Source organism: Haliaeetus leucocephalus, unplaced genomic scaffold, assembly GCF_000737465.1.
Source record: "Haliaeetus leucocephalus isolate CR32 unplaced genomic scaffold, Haliaeetus_leucocephalus-4.0 Scaffold317, whole genome shotgun sequence".
In the NCBI taxonomy this organism is placed as follows: domain Eukaryota; kingdom Metazoa; phylum Chordata; class Aves; order Accipitriformes; family Accipitridae; genus Haliaeetus; species Haliaeetus leucocephalus.
Window position 1 is genome coordinate 967,606 of NW_010972753.1, and position 20,921 is coordinate 988,526.

At 41.4% G+C, this 20,921-nt stretch overlaps 1 protein-coding gene across 1 annotated transcript in view; it reads right to left on the reverse strand.

The window, feature by feature from the left end:
• The window catches only part of SH3KBP1 (SH3-domain kinase binding protein 1), a 218,823-nt gene that overhangs the window by 189,717 nt on the left and 8,185 nt on the right, over window positions 1-20,921 (reverse strand). Inside the window, exon 2 of the mRNA XM_010571263.1 lies at window positions 6,134-6,291. Coding sequence (XP_010569565.1) covers window positions 6,134-6,291 — 158 coding nt within the window. The remainder of the gene's footprint in view (window positions 1-6,133; window positions 6,292-20,921) is intronic.

Genomic DNA, 20,921 nt, shown 5'->3' on the forward strand with positions numbered 1-20,921 from the left:
GTGTGGTGAAGAGGGGGGGGGGGGGGGGGGGGGAAGTAGTGTTTAGCTTACTTTTTAGCATAAAATTATAATTTTTTAATTTACAATTTAACCAACAGCATATTTTAAATAGAAATACTGTACTGAAATTTTCTTAAGAATGCAAAAGACAAACCTGAGCAAAAAGAGGAAATAATTGAGTCTCCTAAGTATATCAATTTGTACTACCTACACTGAACTCTCAGTGAACCAATATTATGTGTACCTAAATAAGAATACTTCTTTTTAAGTTTTTTTAAACACCAGCAAATATGATGCATATTAAAGAATGAAAAGCAATATGTTTTCTTTTCAAACTGCTAAATTTTCACCAGCTCTATCAATACATAATTACAATTAAGCCACTGCCTTTTCAGAAGGTTACTTTTCACTAATAACTTGTTGCAATATAAAGTACTAGTCACTAAAAGCTAATAAAAACCTTAACACTGAAGCTTCACATTACCATGCGTCCACTGCATGACTGCTGCCCGTATTCAAAACCCTCTCACTTTTGCATAGCTCATAAAACGTTCACACGCTGGTTCCCACAAAATGCCCAACAGCTGACAGCCCCAAACACCCCCCCTTCTCCCCCCGCTGTCCCCCCCCCCCCCCCCCCAAAGTAATCCCTCTCTCAAAACCTGGCACCAAAACACATCCAACAATCTGATCACCACAGGACAGCCAACACCGCACTCGTCCCCGTGACAAACATACGGGATCCATTCTGCCGACCGCAACGAGCATGGCACCCTTCCCATCCAGCTGAGAGTACCGCCAGTTCCCTGCGACACGGAACGGGCAAGAGCCTCTGTCACTGCCAGGGAGCCTCACGTCGCTTCCAGGCCAAACACCCAGGGCAGCCGCCTCACCGGGAGCTCCCCCACCTCCTCTGAAGCCAGATGAACAGGTTGAGGCGCGACTTTATTTGTAATCATGCCTTGGGCATCCAGGACAGCCCAGAGTGCTGCTGCTGCTCTGTGCCGAGTTCCCTTAGAGGAGTCAGAGACTATTGACTGGTAGAAGACCATCCTGGTGGATCTGTGTCTTTGTGGGGGACATGGGTTGGGAGAGGGAGAAAGACTTCGTTTCACTAGTTTTGCTTTCACCATTGTAAGAGTAGTAACAGCAGCAATAACAAATACGACATGAGCAACACTATGTTTCTCCTCACAAAACCTTAATTGCTGTTGACAGAAACAAAAGCTCAAGGAGACAACATTTTCACATGATGAAACCTATCTGAAAGTTTCTTTCACCAGTTATATTCTCTTGTATTTCACCACAAGGATAACAAGTTTAATGGCCATACCCAGAACTTGGAATAAGAAACTAGTACTCCTGGCTCTCATTCCCAAGAGGACATAACAGTTAGGATGCCACAATCTAAAACACTTCCTAAGAACAAATACGTAGACAGTATTCTAGTAAGACTTCCAACAAAAAAGCTCAGTAATTGAATTGCAAATTCCTGCCAAGTATGTAAAAAAACCCTGTAATAATTCACTGACCCATAAAGCAAGTTATCTTTTCAGGTACAGATAAAAATAACGCTGCTTTCCCTAGTCTGCATATAACCTCAGTGCCTCGGCAGATGCCGTAACTTTCAGAAGTGCCTACTCAGGCAAAGCTGGCCCAGACGTCACTTAATTAATAGTATTCAGAGTACTTAGGAGAGCAGTGAAGGCAATATGAACTTACAAGGCCTGAAACAAAGGCAGGCACAGCAGTATCGGAGAGCGCAGTGGCAAAGCAGGAGGGAAGGGCAACAGCAGTGGTACCAAGCAGCAGCTGGAGGGCCGGGGAAGCGGAAAGTATTGCAGGAACCAAAGTGTTCTGGGACACGGGGAATATTGTCTTTTCCCTCCCAGGAGCCAAACTACAGCTGTAAAGGGCCCCTGCATATGCACAGGCCAGTCTCATGAAAGGTTTTAGGAAAGTGTAAATTTCTTTATTTATGCTTTATTGACAGGGACAGGCAGGGGTGTGTGGGGCATGTAACAAGCACAAGGGTCTTAGTAAGGAGTCACCCTGCGTTTCACTCACAATCCCCTGCAACCTCTGGCTGGTTGTGAAGATCAGAAACAACCAAAACATACAGAGAAGAAAATTAAATGACAAGCAACAGATGGGGATCTCCACCATGTACCTATGATTCAGCATGAACATCCCTAACATCCCACAACTAACTTGCACCAGTTAAAGATTGTATTCTGCTTGTATAACAAGAAATCCAGGTTGCTGTTCTGACCTGAGGCAGCAGTACAGTTTCACAAAGCCCCCGTCCTGTTTCATGGATTCTAAAACCCAAGCTAGACACCACAATTTCAAAAATAAATACCACTACACTTCTTGCTAATTTAAAAAAAAAATTACCTCCCCAATTCTGCTAGCAATATTGGCAAGTCCTCTGGAGTACAGACAAGCCTTAAGGTTCTCACATGCAGTAAATTCAGTTTACCAGTATAACACAATCAAATCCCACATAGAATTGGCTTTGCAAATTAAAACCAGCAAGCATGGCTCTGCACCACAGTTTCCTGCTTTCTACATCTTCCTCTGCTATCAGCAAAATCTAACTGTCTCAGATGCTGTCACACTTACAAACAGTCTTACACTGCAGAGCATAGTTAGACAAGGAATTTGTTAAAATAAGACCACAAAAAAATCAAAAGCTTCCCATCTGTCTCCTAATGGCATTTAAAAAAAACCCTAATATACTACACATAATCCACATTTACTTTATTTTCTGGTTATAAAAGTAAGGATTTTAGATTTCAAGTTGAAGTTTTCAAGCTAGAAACATATCAAAAACCAACTTTATACCACACAAATGAACAACACTGCAGTCACACCTGCTACATCCCCTTTTTCAACTGCATAACTGAGGAGTAGAACAGATAACCAGACACAGTACGTAATTCCCCACTCATACTTCTATTTCTCTACCTGAAAAATTGAAAGAAAACAGAAAAAGACGACAACAAGATACACGTTTCATACATTTGTTATGATAAATTCAGCAGCAGTATCTCTAACAAAAGTAGATATCTACAAAGGCTGAGAGAGGTAAATTAGATCTTAAAGAGGGACCAAAGAATTTTCTTATCTTTAGACAAACTTCTCCCACAAAATCTTCCAAGTGACATTAGCTGCAGACTAAGAGGCAGGGAAAACAGAAAGAGAAAAGAAATTTCAAATACCTTTTCTGTTACACCTTGCATATTGAATTGCAGAGCATAAGAACAGTATGAATCTGTGTTTTTTCGTGTCTGTATGTATAAAAATATAAAAAATTCAGAGCAGTTGTTTTGCAGATTCAAGAACAGGAAGTACCTCTGATACAACTTCACAGTGAAAGTCCCCTGAAAAAAATAATTGCACATGTGCTGCATACATATAATCACTACCTCCCCTTTCCTCTTTCTTTCTCACATCTGTCTTCAGACAACTCCTCTTCAATGGTCTCCTAATTTGCATTTATTCCGTGAAATTTAAAACCATTTTTTCTACAGGCAACTCCAAAAGTCTTTTCCACATTCACAACCTAGTATTCCCTCGAAATTTTTTTTTTATTATTTTCTTAAGTAACACTTCATATTAATGTCTTTTCATAAACATTCCAGTATATTCCATTTCTCTAATTTTTCCATTTCTGATTTGTACATCTTTTCCTCCAAACTCTTTTATCTTCAAACTGCACTTCCAGAATCTATGCACAAACGCTAACAGAGACCACTCAGGCCTCTTTACTGTGTTCATTCAGTGGTTTTGATTCAGCCCAAACATTCAATTTTTGCAAAACTCAACAGTTTCTTTGGAATGTCATCATGAATTTACTCAAAAGAAAATCAAATCACAGGAAGGAAAAGCTCTTTTCCATAAGAAATTATTCCCTCCACTTGAAGGTAGAATGCAAAGCACCTCAAGAATTTCATTAGTGATTTTCACCTCCCGAGTAACTTTCTTAAGTAACTACTCTTACAACCAATTCTGATAAGCAATGGGAATTTGGAGTTGCATTCAACTCCACCACTTATCTGTAGCATCATTTTTTGCCTGCCTCCCAGTTACCTTGCTGACACAACAGAATAGCAATGGGGCATGAATTGATTGCTGGTGAGCTCAACTCTGCATGCCCTTGTTAAAAAATTTTCCATAACTGAAAGAGAAAGTTTACAATTACTTATAATCTTAGTGGACAGAATGATTATGCTCAACAAGCTTTCTCCTGGGACTGCTGTTACATTTTATATAGCTCTCTGGATACAAGGAGATTTACACAAGAAAAACTGAAGAAAAATAAAGGGTTTCACTCAAGATGTTCACTAACTGTATTTTTAGAAAGTTTGTATCCTCCACTCCACATTACCTAATTTAGAGAGGGAATGCTCAACTACGAAAAACATATTCACTTTGCGTTCAAGTTGAAGATGAGGAAGAATTTAATGTGGTTTTTAGTTCTTTAGAAAACAGCCCTGGATGTTGATCTTAAAGAAAAAAAAAAGGGGAGGGGGGCAGGGGGGCAAAGACCAGGTAGGGATGTTTTACAAGAACACAAAATCCAAACCATTTATTGTTGGTTTAGAACTTTCTACTGAGAAAAAGCTATTTATATTTCAATTATGTGACAGGATGTCACAGTTTGAAGTCATTTGGGAAAGAAGAGGCCTTAAAAATTAGGTACTAAGTGGAAGAACTTGCAAACTTTCATACTTAGATTATGATATATTCATAACAGAAATTCATAGGCCGCATTTATTTAGAACACTAAATCCAACACCTCTTAAAATCAGCAGCAGATTTCAAACATCAGCCAGGAGAAAGCTTAGAGGAAGTCTGCTTTTGCCCCACAGAACTTCACAGTTCATCAGAGTTCAAGCAGAAAAATATTATCAATACACAAGTCCCAAAATAGTTTCTTCCCCCCACCCCAATGTACAGATTTTCAGAGGTTAACAAGAAACAGGGTATCCATTTTCCTCCTCCACTCCCTTTCATCTCGTTGAGGCTGTTACTTCCTCCTAATCATTGCCGCCTGACATACACAGAGCTGATCTTTCTTCTCGGCAATGACAAGAACGAGGATTAGGACGTGAGTACGTTTGCCCCCACAGGAACACCTGAGGCTCCCGCATCCCCTCCCGCTACAGGCTTGCTAAGTTTGCCAATGAATGACTTCCCCAAATTACCTCAACATGTGCAGCATTATTGATGCAAAATGAAATTACTTCATTATGTGCATACGTCTAAATGAACAACAGGCTCCCACAGTTTGAAAAAGAAAAAAAAAAAAAAAAGCTACTTAATACCCTTGGAAAGGGAAAAAATCACGAAGATCATCTGAAGCTGTAGTAACAGATTAACATAAAACCTATTTATTTAATTTATTGTAGTTCTTGCTCTCTTTTCCACAGCGGAAAATCAAGTTTATGGAGGTTTATAGAAACTAACAGCTTAGGTCTGCAATGACAACTCAAGGAGGCCCAGAGGTACTAAAAGTCTCATATGTGCAGACATATGCACGCACACACAGGTGCCCAGTAAAAAAGATATATATTTCTAAAACTTTGATTGGCTTTCCTAAAACCAGTATTACTGCAAGTTACTTGGTACATTACATGAAATACAAAGTAATGATTTTTTTGTTTTGTTATTTTTAAGTTTTTATAGGCAACCGTTTGGAAAAATCCACTTGAATTATTCTCAACTAGTTTACCCAGGAGTAAGTATTCACAATAAGCTTCTATAAAACCTAAGAAAGCACTCTGGAGAAGAAGTAGCAGTTACAGAGAAGAGAAAATATTGCAAATGCCATGACATGTAAGTTGTTATAGAATAATCACTTCTTTCCCAGACCACACAGTCAAACATAATCACTGAAAGGCAGAGAAATGTATGTGTAGCTAGTTTTATTTTCAAGATATCAAAACTACATTGTTTTTGCAAAGAAACTAATCTTTTCTTTGTAACATAGCCTCAGTAGAACATTGTATTGCAATACATTATGGTTTTGGATATGATTATGATATAAAGGCTGATATTTAGCCTCAACAGCACAGTACACAAAACATATACACACAACACAAGAACAGTTCCACTTTGTACTCACTCTTACAAAGTTGTCAGGGAACAAACCTCTTCTGCCTTTGAGCTGTCCTTCCCACCAGCCTCCATCATCTTTCTTGATATTGGTGATTATGTCACCTACAGTGATCGTCAGCTCATCATCATGTTGAGCTTTGTAGTCAAACTCCACTATCGCCTCCACTAAAAGACAAACACACATATGCACAGTTATTGACTACATTTAAGTCTCCATGCCTTTGAAAGGAATAAGAAAACAGCAATCCAATTATATATTTTCAGTGAAAGTAATATATACAGCTTAACCAAGAGAGCATATCAAATCAGCAACACGTAATGGTAACAGTTTGTGGGAAACTACCAGGAGAGAGGGCAAAGGAAAAAAAAAAAAAAAAAAAAAGAAAACCCACAGGAATGCCCATCATGGTTGGGGCAACAAATGGCATCCATTTTTCTTTACTGATTAAAGGAAATCAATTTGTGATGCTTCAGCAGTATCTACTCCAGCAGCATTACAAAGTTTATTTTTATTTCTTGGACAACATTTAACTTTTGTTCATAGGACTTCTAAGGTACTTTATTTCTGGAAAGGTTCTCAAATTCATAAGCATCCCAAGCCACTGCACCTACTTTGCTAAATAAATCACTATTAACCTAAAGAGTATTTAACAAGTATTTTTGCATCACGCTGAGTTTCACTGCTGTTTATACAGAAATGCAAAGCTTTGCTGCATGAACATGTTCTCGCGGGGTTTCACCAAAGGAAGAAAAATTTACTTTCACTTGAGATTATGCATCAGAGGATCTGAAGATAAAACACTCCTACTGCTCTGAATGTCTGTTATCAGGCAGAGGTGCATTATAAGCTTGCTACCATTATATGGTGTATCTTTGTCTTTACCTGGGAGGACTCCCCATCCCTTGAAACCATACACGCAACAAAGTCTCTGTAGAGAATTAAGGAAGTCATAAAGATTGAAAAATTCTTGGAGAATCAAAAATAATAGACCTGGGGTATTCAAATATGGAAGCCATAGTTATATTTAGTGCTTCATCAAATATCTACTAGGAGAAGCCAGATTGGCAATGTCAAGGATAGCCATATTTGTAAAGCCTTACTCCTGTTTTCTTCAGTGGAAAATCATGTCCCAGGATGTTTCACCAAACACTTAGCACTTCAACCATCGAAACAACAAAACGGGAACTAGTAATAGGCATCTGCTTTCTGCAGAAATGACGGTGCTATGTAAAACCTGCAAGATGCGGCCTGCAAACAGGCAATACAGCTCACAGAGCAAAGCTAACCATTACACCACAAACAGCAAAAAGGTTCTGCCTAAATAACAAGCCCTGCAAACTAAATCGAATTAAGCTGACAGGAAAGCAGAGTTATTCCTCTCCACCCCCAAAATGCCACACAGTCACAATGCTGAACATCTCCCTCCCTCCCCCAGAGCGTGCAAGTCATAGCTAACAGGGTGTTCTGACTTTCAGATACATCCCAGACAGAAGGCTATGGCTGATAATATTCATCTATTGCTTCTTCTTTGAAGCCCAAAACCATTATAAAACTAGATCACGAGAGGCCTGCTAAACTACATAATGAAAAGCAAGAGAAAGAGTGGCCCCACAGATTACAAGCTGATGTGCAAACAGAACTTGAAACATTTACCTCTGGAAGTTAACTGAAAAATCAGACTCATTCAGGCCAGGAGGACCTCAGGTCTCTAGCTTAGCTTCCTGTTCAAAGCAGGACCAGCTCTGAGGTCAAACCAGGTTGCTCAGGGCTTTGCCCACATGGGTCTTCAAAACCTCCAAGGACAGAGGTAGGGCACGCAGGGGAACCTGCTCCACTGCTTGACTGGGAAAAAAGTTTTCTATCATCCATTGGAACCTTTCTTGTTTTGATTTACACCCATTGGTCTTCTCCCACCATGCACTGCTGTAAAGAGCCTGACTACATCTTCTTGATAACCTCCTTGTAGGTATTGTAAGGCTGCTGTTAGGACCTCCCATTTTCTCTTCCCCAACCTAGACAATCAGAGTTCCTCTAGCCTCAGGTCCCCCCACTCTTTAGCACGTGAACTGTTCTACCAATTTGTACTAAACACAGACTTGAGGAAGAGTGCACTCCACTGCTCTCTCCAGTAATTGATAAAGATGTTAAACAGAAGAGATCCCAGGACAGCCCCTGGTGCTACTCCATTTACTATCAGCTTGCAAGTAGAGCACAACCACTACCCAAATCACACAACATTTGAGGTCAGAAGGCACCTCTATAGACCAAACCCCCTTATTCAAAGCAGAGATACATAAAGCACAGATTGCTCAGGGCCTTATACAGCAGATTATTAATATCACAAAGGATGGAAATTCCAGTGTTTTATCACCCTTGAGATTAAGAAGGTTTTCTTATGTTTAAATGGATTTTCCTGGATTTCAGTTTGCGCCTGTTGCCTCTCCTCCTTGCACTGTCTACTGCCAAGAGGAGCCTGGCTCTGCTTTCTTTACTCCACCACAGCACGTATTCAGACACATTGATAACACCACCCCGAGCCTTCTCTTCTCCAGCCTAAACAGTCCCATCTCGCTCAGACTCTCCTCAGGTGTCACATACCCCAATCCCTCAGCCGTCTTCATGGCCCTTCACTGGACTTGCTCCAGTATCTCCATCTCTCACTCGTATGGGAGAACCCAGAACCGGACACAGCGCTCCACATGCGCCTCACCAGAAAGGAGAAGAGGAGAAGGATCACCTCTCTCCACCTGCCTCCTGCCAACCCTCCGCCTAACACAGCCCGCCAAGCTAGGAGCTGCCTTTGCCGCAAGCACACGTAGCTGCCTCAGGGTCTACTTGGTGTCCACCAGGATCCCTGGGGTCCTTCTCGCCAAAGCTGCTTGCCAGCCACTCAACCAGGGGTTATTCCTCTCCAGGTGCAGGACTTGGCATTTCTCTGTGTTCATGAAGATCCTGTCAGCCCACTTCTCCAGACTGCTGAGGCCTCTCTGAATGGCAGCACGACCCTCTAGCGTGTCAAATACTCTTCCACTTTTGCATCACCTGCCAACCTGCTGAGCGTCCACTCTGCCCTGTCATCCAGGTCGTTAGTAAGGAGGCCGAGCAGCATCAGCCCCATCATTCGCCCCTGCGGCACATTGCCAGCAACCAGCCTTCAGCTGGACTTCATGCTGCCAATCACAACCCTTTGAGCCTGGCGCTTCAGCCACTTCTCAATCCACCTCATTGTCTATTTACCTTCATCAGTTTGTCAGTGAGGATGACATGGCAGACAGCATCAAAAGCTTTGCTGAAGTCAACATAAACAGCGTCCACTGCCCTCCCCTCCTCCACCAAGTCAGCCATCTCATTGCAGAAGGCTAACAGACTGGTCAGACATGACTGCCCCTTCATAAATCCATGCTGACTACTCCCAACCAGCTGCTTGTCCTTCATATGTTTGGAAATGGCTTCCAGGATTATTAGTTCCATCACCTTCCAAGGGGTCAACATGAGGCTGACCAGCCTGTAGTTCTCAGCAAAAAGAAGGCTTCTTGCTCTCCCTGAAGACCGGAGTTACATTTGCTTTCTTCCAGTCTTAAGGAAACTCTCCCAATCACAATGACCTTTCAAAGACTGTCAAGAGTGGCCTCTGAATATCAGTTACCTCCCTCAGCCCATACCTCAACAGGGCCATGGCGTTGCACATGTCCAGTTTATTTAAATATTCCCTAACCTGATTCTCCTCCACTGAGGGTAGGTTTGCCTTGCCCTGGACTTTCCTACTGGTTTCAGGGGCCTGGGATGGCTGAAGGCCAGTATTACTATTAAAGACTGAGGTGAGTAAAGCATTAAGTACTTCTGTGACAGGCCCTCATTCCCATTCAGCAGGAGGCCCACACTTTTCCTAGTCTTCCTCTTGCTGCTCAGGCACCCATAAAAACCTTTCTTGTTGCCTTTCACATCTGTACTGATTTCGGCTGGGATAAAGGTAATTTTCTTCATAGCAGCTTGCATAGTGCTATGTTTTGTATTTGTGACCAAAACAGTGTTGATAACACCCAGATGTTTTAGCTGTTGCTGAAGGGTGCTTACACAGCCTCAAGGTCTTTGCTGTTTGTCACGGTGCCCCAACAGCAAGTAGGCTGGGGGTGCATGAGAAGCTGGAGCGGACACAGCTGGGAATGCTGACCCCAACTGACCCAAAGGATATTCCAGACCATATGATGTCATGCTCAGCGTATAAAGCTGGGGGAGGAAGAGGGTACATTTGGAGTTATGGTGTTTGTCTTCCCAAGTCACCGATACGTTTGATGAAGCCCTGCTTTCCCGGAGACGGCTGAACACCTGCCTGCTAATGGAAAGTAGAGAATTAATTTCTTATTTTGCTTTGGTTGCACGTGCAGCATTTGCTTTGCCTGTTAAACTGTCTATCTCAAGCCACAAGTTTTCTCACTTTTACCCTTTCAATTCTCTTCTCCATCCCTCTGTGGGGGAGTGAGCAATCAGCTGTGTGCGGCTGAGCTGCCCACTGGGGTTAACCCACAACATCCCTCACCACATTCAACTCCAGGTGGGCTTTGGCTTTCCTAACCCCATCCCTGCACACACAGACATTCTCTCTACCTTTTTCCCAGGTCAATTCTCCCTGCTGTCACCTCCTGTACTCTTTACAGTTTTTGTCAGGAGCTCCTTCTTCATTCATGAAGGCATCCTACCACCTCTGCTGGTTTTCCTGCTTGTCAGATGGACCTTGTCAGATTGAGCTTGGAGAAGGTGATCTCTGAAAACCAACCAGCTCACCTGGATCCCTCTTTTCTCCACAACTGTCTCCAGTGGGATTCTTCCAAGCAGAGCCCTGAACAGGCCAAAGTCTTCCCTCTTCAAGTCCAGGGTTGCAATCCTGCCTTTTTTTATTTGCCAACCCAGCCCACTGCTTCCTCATAAGATTGTTGGTCATCCTCTCCCTCCCCCATCATTACTATTTCCAAGCTCTCCTCACCTTGTTCGCCAGCCTGTTAGCAAAGATACTTTTGCCCTACTTAGGCAGATCCCATCTTTTCTAAGCAATCCTCAAAGACGGTCTCATGGTAATAAAACTAAAACTCTGCTGCTGACACCAGCTATGCAACCAGCTGTTACCCACAGGATCTGTCCACTCACCCTCACACCCTTCCCTCTCACCATAAGGATCAATGAGAAAACCACCCAGGCTCCCGTGTCCTTGACCATCACCCCAGAGGCATATAGTCACAGCTGATACTTTCCAGACCACTCCTGGCAATATGATTGAAGCCTACATGGAAGAGCAGCAGGGGATAGCAGTCTGAGGGCCAGACAAGCCTTGGCAGTCTTTCCACAATGTTCCAGATCCAAGCCCCTGGCAAGCAACAAGCCTCCCTAGATGACAGGCAGGTCAGCAGATCGAAGTCTCCACCCCCCACAGCAGGGAATTTCCCTACTATTACCACTTGCCATTTTTTCCTGGTGCTCCCGCATGGCTCAGATTTAGCCAGCTTGGGTGCTTCACTAGATGGAGCACCCAGGCCCTCAGCACCTATGAGAGCAATGAATCTGTTCTGTAACTGCAGATCTCGAGGTGAAGCAGGAGCCTTCCTCCCAGTGTCAGATGTTATAAACTTCAGGCTTCCAGACTTGCCATTCTGGGTGTCTCCAATCCCACTCCAAGAGGCACAGACTCTGTCTGCCCTTCATTCAGGAAAGTTGGGGATTTGGGCTCTTGAAGCCTCAGGGACTTGGAGAAGATCTGGAAAGCCCAACCCTTTGAGCTCAACCATGCAACCAATTTTCAAACAGACCTAGCTGCCCCGCAGCATACCACCACAACTACCGAGCCATGCCACACCACCTTTGGCGGAGTCTCTGGACCCCTCCGGTGCCAAGTGCTTCACAAACCAGAGAATCTGTTGAACTTGAACTAACCATTCCACTTAGGGAAAATACAAAAAAAAAAAAGGAGACATATTTCTAAAATATGAACTAAAGCCCCCCAAAATAGCACTGTTATTATCCACATATGCATACTTTACCCTAGAGTAACCACTAAAATTGGTTCAGAAGTTGTATTTACATGATAGCTCTCCAAAGACTACTGGATTCAGGCCACGACACCAAGGTACACACACTACTTCAAGTCTCACACCAATGAAAGTTCCTATCTCCACAGAACACAACAGCACTCAGGCTCAAAAAAAAAGCAAAATTCAGACTATTTAGCAGGGTATTTCCAATTTGGTTGAACCCCAGGAAAGATCTTTTGAGAGCAAGGCCCTGTATCCTTCATTTTTAAGCAGCCTATTAGGATGCACTTGCTCTCAGGACTCAAAGCTTACACATTGCTTTTTGTACATGCCAAGTCATTTCTCCTCCCTACTTAGGAAGCTTTTAAATCCTATTCCCATTTTGCTGTGGATGCAGTTACATAATGCTTTGCTCTGAGTTCTCCCTAAGCAACCAGGAGGTGGTTAGAGACCTGTAAGGGGGAGATGGCAACGGAGGAGGGATTCGGGCTGGCTCCACCTGCTGATTCTTCAAACACTCCTCAACATTCAGACTGCAGCAAGACATACTGAAGGAAGGCAAACAACTCTCACGCTAAGTCCTATGTTTTAAAAGACTTCTAAGTGCCTGTTGCTGTGCTTGCAGTTTTTCCCCAAGAAGGCTGTAGAACTGACATGATTCTTGACAGTTTTGTTTTCTTATTATGTTCTCTCTCTTATGAGGAGAGACCAAAAGGTTGGACAGGGCTGTTGAGTTGACTCTACAGCTGCTTGGGTAGGCTGGAGGCACTGGAGTTACCTCCCTGAAGTTTGTCTGCCTTGCACCAATTCACATACAGGCAGCTGCAGCTGTTAAACCACCTTTGTTTTAGTGGAAGTTTGATTAAACAAACAGAAAAACCCTTTACTGTGCAGGGTCTTCCCTGTCTGTAAGTTTCCACTTATTAAAAAACCACATATAAATATTTTTAAAAGCTGTCTCCTCTCAGAGAATTTGATTATTATAACATAAGTCTGTGTAAGCTGTCAGAGACACATAAGTCACCAAAAATGGACCACACAATCAAGATGTTTATAAACCCTTCAAAGGAAACCAAGAGCAAGTTTGGAAAGAGGAATAAGCACACCTAACAAATGTGCAGATTTGTGACAAACTGATGGGAACGTACTTATGAGATCACTCAAAATTCTCATTTATCACAGTACTGAAGCTTGCAGAGCATAGAACAGTCTAAAAGTGCTTTATAATTTATAGGTCCATCCAGTTGCAATTTTTAAATCAACCTCATTTTCATGGAAGCTGGACTGATACTAGAGACAACCCTGATCCACATAACGCTAGAAAAAAGCAGATCTGAATTTTGCTCCACATCTGCAAGTAGAACATACCTCATTCCGGAAGTTCTGTGCTGGATTTCTCCTCAGGAACTGGACTAAAACAGTGTCCCAGTTTGCACAATGCTTTATGATGTGAGAAAACACTCCATGGACAGTGAGCTCAAACCAATTTTATTTGTTAACCAACAAAGGCTGGTCTTAGGCCCAGCTCTGCCAAGGTAAACAGCTTGTTACATTAACAGCCAAAACCCAAATCCTTTTTCAGCCAAAAGCAAAATAAAATGGGGAAAATTGGGGCAAACAGATCTGGCTTCTCTTTTTGGTGCATTTTTCTTCAAAATATTGTAACCCATGATGCCTGAAGGTCAAACATGGCCCAGCTTGCAAACGCTAGCTATTAGACTCTTTCTGTTGGAAGAAGGCATTTTTCATGTTAAGAATAAAATCCAATATCAAAAGCTATTCAACTTATTTTTATCTAAAAGGGCAATGTTCATTCTCATGCCAACACAATCAGCTGTTCCCAGCCTTATATTACCATCAATCCAAATTGTAACATAAAAACTCATGAAACACAATCAAAGCTAGTTATTACCAACCCTGCTGGAGACTGGCACAGTACAACTCATTACTGCAATGTCAGGGACAAAGACTTTTTTAATTTAATGCTTAGTAGTTTGGGTTTAAAGTACAAAATTTGAAATGTTAACGGTATGAACCAGGAATTGAAATGTAACCTCTCAGCTATATTTAAAATAAGCATATCTGGGAAAAAAACTGTTGATTAAAACTTCAACTGTTCCCACCTTTCATTCCCCAAATTAGTCTTACATATACACAAGAAATTATCTTGTTGACAATTATAAACATTTTTTCCTATTGATTAGTTTGATTCCTTGCCACATTTTAAATTACAAGTAAAATCTAATCTCTTAAAACTGACCTAGTCAGAATAAGCATTTCTTTAATAATGCCACCAATATTTAAAGACAGAAGTGTCTCGGTTTATGCTATTTTCAATTACTGTACACAGTGTCTTTCCAAGCAAGAAATGAATCAAGAAAAGAAACAAAGATTTGCTACTGTGCAACAAAAACTATGTTATTAAATCAGCTCCTGGTGACATCTGAAGCGTGTAGGCACAATGGAAATGTTACTAACGTCTTTGGCACTATTCCACCCAAGTAACAGCATCCATATGGCAACACCACCTTCTGCAGCAGTGCGGTTTCACACACGAAAGCAGACCTTAAAACTAGTATATACAGTTAGACATGGCAGTCAAAGAGTTAATAGCTTCTCCACTCTAAGTTTTATGTTTTCACTTTTGTTAGTCACTCAGCTTCATGTGAACGATAAACACACATGCTGCATTGGCTTACCCCAAAAAAACCAGAACTGAAACTAGACAAACTACCTTCAAATCTTCTACACTAAAGCTTTAATTTAAAGTTCAAATTACATGTCCAGAGAAGAGAGTGCAACAGAGCTTTTCTCTTTTGCATAAAGATAACCGTTCAGAAGTAACAAAGACTTAACAGCATGGACAGTCATCACATAACAGTCCTACTCTTATGTCACACTCTGCATAAGCCTCTACAGGAAGGTCTCAGTGACTACAGTAGGCTTCATGTTCTCTACCACCTACAGTAAATTGATCCAATTATCAAAACCTATTAATCAAGAAGTTGGAATGGGTTGCCTTTCTATTACACCATATTTCCCTTATAAAACAGTTACAAAGATTCATTTGGTAGCAAATACTTAATAGTTTACCAACATTTTCATTATAAGTACATTTTATAACAGGTTAACAATCTGGCCATCAAATTCCACCTGCCTCAAAACTTGCTAGACAAGGTCTTACTTCAAATGTGCTGTTCTGTTTGAAAGACCTAGGTAAAAACTGGTGAACATACTATGCTTTTTTTTAGTGCTTATGGGCATAGTTTACAAAAAAACAAACAAACAAAAATCAGTATTTTTGCTGTACAACAGGTTGCAATAAAATTCTTAGTAGAACATTAGGAGCCACCAGGAGGGAAAAAAATCAGTATCTTTTATTAGACCAAATGACAAAGCATGACTTACATTCGGAACTCAAACAAAAAAAAACCAAACCAAACACCAAACTACATTACATTCAATAGTGCTGGTTTCCTAGCCTAGACCTGGAGGGCCAGAAGGCCTGATGACCAAATATGAGCTAGAAGGCCATTGTTTTCTGGATTCTAGGAACACTGAGCAGCTGGCAGGCCGATCACATGTGGGATGCTGTGGTACAGATATGTTTGAGGGAAGAGGAGGGAGATAGATTCACATATGGTCTGGCAGGATTTACTACAGTTGGCACAGCACTGATGAAAGGGTAATGCACTGGTGTAACCACTGAATGCCCATCTGGGGCTCCAAAAGTCCTTCCTATCCAAAACCATCACAGCTATTGCAGGCATCGTGCTATAACTTCTCTATGATGATTATAACTAAATGTTTGTTAGCATCTGGGAAGGAAGAAGAGTTCAGACAGTACTCTTCTACCACAGAACAAAATCATCCGTAGTTTGTAAGGACTCAACTCTCTCAATGTCCTCCCACTTTATAATTCTAGATGAAGGAGCCACTGAACAGCCCTTTGAGGCATCACTCTACCAAAATGGAAATGCCCATTGCTGTGTACTACCTCTGAAAGGCACACAAAAAACACTAAAATAATAATAACAATAATAATAAACCACTAACTTTACAGTTTAAATGTAGATTGCAACTGGGATTTTTAAGAAAGCATAAGCTCTTAGTTTTGTAGCATGTCTGTGGCAGAAAAAAATAACTTAAACATTTTGTATCTGCTTGATTGCATGCAATTATTGAAGAACCATAGTTTTCTTGAAAAATTAATTCCAAATTTTCTTCATTTTTAAACATTTTTTCTTTTTGCAACACTTACTATCAGGAATAATACTCTCTGTTAAAATTATTTGCAAGGATTCAGCTTCATGAAAAAGAAAAGCTCAAGAGGGAGGAGAAACCAGTAGCAGAAGGAAAACCTGTACTATTCAATCTTCAAGAGGTTAAATCCATGGTACATGATAAACAGCAGCTCCTCTGCTAAGACAACAGCTTTCAGTTTACATTATATTTTCCTATTTCCCTTTCAAAAACAATGGGGGGAGCTAAAGGTCACAGTCCTAGAATAGTATCTTTACTGCATCACTCCAGCAAAGAGCAGTGCTGTCACAGAAGGGGCAACCGAAGTCATACTGCACGTGGACCTCTTTATGTTATCGTCCCAGTCCCTCCCATAGGCCACAAATGCTCTCCACCCAACTTGCACACTCATTGGAAACCCAGTAGGCAGCTGCGGACCACTTAGGACAGATGGGAAGCATTCACACGTACACACACACACGCAGGCACAGAAACAGAGGAGCTGTGCAGAGGACCCCAACCCAAACCTAATTTGGAGGACAGAGTGAACGCTTGGCCTAGGGCTGTCCTGACATGACTCTTCTCTGGGCAGCAGCAGAGCTGAAGCCACTCCAGCTGACATAACGCCCGAGCTGTCCTCCAGGAAAAGAGGAGAGCTAGTTTTCTGGTTTTCAAAGGGGGATCGGTATGCATGGTTCCAGCTTTTAAAAAACACAAACACCAAGTTGTTCTAGTGGAATTCGCCCAGCAGGACAAGAAATACTTTATTCTCCAGCTGAGGCATTTGGTATGACCACAATTCATCACAAAAATCTTGCATTTACAGTTAGGTAAAGAAGAACAGGAAGTCAGTGCATTTGTATTTCTGTATATACGTGGGGCGTTTCCATACAAAATATGCATCTCATAGCAATTCTGCGGTAAACAACTTCAGGCAGGTACTTCTAATAAACGTTATGAATTTGTTAAGCTTTTCTTAGGCCTATCACAGTAGTTGCCTCTCACTGAATTTATTATATCACACTCCTATCTCTGATACAAACTTTTTAAACAATATGCCAAAGCACATCTGGTCATCAGAGATGTTCACACAACTATGGAGTAAGCAAGGAAAGAAAAGATCATTGTGGTAGTTCTAAATGGCAGCAGTTATATCTGTATTCCCAAAGGCTCCCTTATATGCCACTTTGGATCCAACAATACATGTTAGATTTTATTGGGCCAAGTCTCCTTAACCCTTTTGAAAGAAGGAGATTGCATAGATAATATTCGGCATTCATGTGACTAGCAGTCTAGGAAGCACTTGTATTCCACGAATTAATTAATCTCTTCCTGCAGGGCAAAGCGGTCCTTCTGCCTCAGACAACAAACTGCTAGAATCAAGACTGTTGCTACTGAAAGAGATTAATTTTACTGTAATTCATTGGTTCTATCAACCAAAGTACCTCTCAACTACAGCAGATACTCCCAGTATACAGCATTCACAAACAAACTTACTTTTGATTCACATGGTCATCAAGTTCATAGACGATGCGCATTGCGTTAACCTGTAACTGCAGTAATACAGTGCCTCTTAGAGGCAAAACTGTCTTGAGAGTTGGTTCACTTGTTCTAACATTGTTCTTCCCCTCAGATACTAATGCACACAAGAACAATCCTGAAAGCAAAAACTGCTGTAAGCCAAACAAGTACATCTGAAAGTTTGCCACTGACTTTCACTGCGAGCAAGACCAGCTTGTGACCCAATGACAGCATTGCTCCAACAGGGAATTTGAGCCACTGTGTGCTGGTTGAATGTGAACGCTCCGCAGAGCTGCCTATGGAGTGCAAGCACAAACAATAGTCAGCATTTAGACAGAAGAGCCCATTGCTGCATTGAGGATGTGGGGAGAAAGGGGAGGAAGCATCAGGATGGAGCTCTGTGGAACCCAAGTAAACATCAACAGAAGCAATGAACCCTATTGTTTTATAAGTAATTATTCTTCTGACAACCTCCTCCGCCCATCCACCCCCAGTTACCAACACTGGTACTGTCTGGAACAGAACAAAGCGTGTGGACAAGGAAGCGACAAGACGACAGATTCTAGTCAAGATGAGTAGAACCTCCTCAGATGCTGGCACAGAATCTTTCTATGGCATCCAAGAGGCAGCCTGCAGGTTAAAACCATACAACCAAGAGAACTAGAGAGGACAGAAATAACGCTGTCACTGAATGTTATCTGCCTTGACCACTTCTTCCAAGGCTAAGCAGAAAGCTCTACTCCTCCCTCATCTAAGAAAAACGTTCCTGGGCTGCATCCATTTGAAAAATCTTCTAATGATCTTCCCTGGTTTCCAATGATCCAAGCTCTTGGAGCTAAGAAATCAGAAGCCAAAACTAATGTTACATTCCAGATGGTCTAGAGAGGCAAAGAGAGAGCATTCCTTGCATTTAAGATCTCTGCTTTGTAAGGCTGCATTTACATCAGCTCCTTGGTTTTGGTTCTTGAGAGAGACACTGACAGACTTGAACAGACAGGAACTGAAATACTACTTGAAATAGCAACATCCTGCTTTTAAGTTCTCCAAATTAAAAAACATTGGAACTCCAGCATTTGGCTTTGCCCACTTCCACAACTTGTTCTTCTCCACACACCAAAGGCACCACTCTTCCATCAGAAAATATCAAAAACGTGGCCAGCAAAACACAATGTGCAACACACACCTCAGCATTTAACTTCCAGGGCACCAATTCAGACTCTGAAAAAACTCAGCGGACTAAAGCAATAGTCTCTAAAAGACAGTCCCTCTCCTTCCTGATGTGGTGTTTATGGGATACCGGCTGAAGGCTTCTTGTTTCCCTAATTCTGAGGCAAAATTCATAAAGGACCACCCACAATTTTGCTGTATTCCACACCAGATTGTCTTCAAAATTTTGTAGATCTTTGCATCTTAATATAGGGAGTTTTGAGACTGTGTAAGTGAAGTATATAGGAAAGTTTCCTAAAAAGAGAAGTAGTGCACTTGAAAGACAGAGGAAAGAGAAGGAAAGAAGAATTTGATGGAAGTGTATGAGAAAAGATGACAGAGCATCAGGTATCTGAACAGGGGAAAAAAAAAAAAAAAAAGACCATCTTTCCTAGAAACAGGTGAGAAAGAGTGATGTAGATTTATTTTAAACACCCACCCCCAAAAAAAACAAAAACAAAATGAACCCAAGCCAACAACAAAACACAACTTACAAGGGGAAAGAAGCATACATGCACTTCTATAAGCAATAGGAAGAGGAGCAACTGCTTTCTGACAGAATGAGGTGAAGGAACGAAAAACACACAGGAACAAACAAGACTGTTTTCTGCACAACTGTGAACAAACTATCAAATATATTATGGTGGAATACATATTAATAGATCCCTCATGACTCCGGAACCAGCGCAGACGACTTTGAATTGTCAAACTGTAGTTCATCAGGAACTAGATGGCATCTTATCTCAATCTTCCATGAGCCACAGTCAGATAATTGAGATGTCAGCTAATCAAAAGCACTATTTATAGGTGCTTCACACACAAAAATTGTAGTCTTTAAAATAAGTAGCATGCTTAATGCAAATCAAAGCAAGCAATTCTGAAAGGCAGTATGAGGTGACAGAACAAAGACCATTCAAGCTGACCTCAGTGGTCCAAATAAAACCGACAAGTGTATTTCAACCGTTTGTAAATGCACCTAAATAAAGGTATTTGATGAATGAAGTGATCAGCAGATCAAATGGACTTTAATATAAAGTTTCAAAGAAAATAAAGATCTTTCCCATTTTAGAGGAGATTATTGGACGGAGGAAGAAATAGCAGCTGTCCAGGCAGATGAACATTAAAAACAATTGTAACCAAAGACGACAGCAACAGTAGCAGTGAGATTTCTCTCCCAGTTGAAAGGCTGTTTCTTGCAACAGAAAGAGCTGATCTTCCTTGTACAAATGAGTTGGCTGTTCAAAGGTACATTTCTTTTCATCACACAGCACACCCAGTTCAAGCCTTCAGCAGCACTCAGTCAAGCAAGGAAGAAGTCATAGTAGGTACTTTTTTCTGCTCTATGAAGACCTTCTACCAATAAAACAGCAGTTAACTAAACTGGATTAACTACGCTCAGAAACCCCTCTATTAAATATATGCTACCTCTCTGAAGTTGGAGCAGTTTTATACAGATATAGCTGGCCTTGGCTCACTATGACCAACAAGACTCATAGACTGCTACAAACAGAAGCAACTGAGAAGCTGGCCAAATGTATAAGATCGCTAGCTAAAATCCAATGAAATCCACAAGGTTTAGTTCTGTGTCACCTGAAAAATTAACTATGTTGTTAAAGTTACTAACAAAAATAGCTACAAAGAACACATTTCCAGCATTAAGAATACAGCAATTAACAATGAAATCAAAACAAAAAACAGTCCAGTATCAGACTGAGATTAATGACTGAACTAGTTAAATGATCAGCTCAATGCAGCAAATGGCTTAGAATCGTAAAATGAGATCAAACTTAAATGTTACCAGTTCC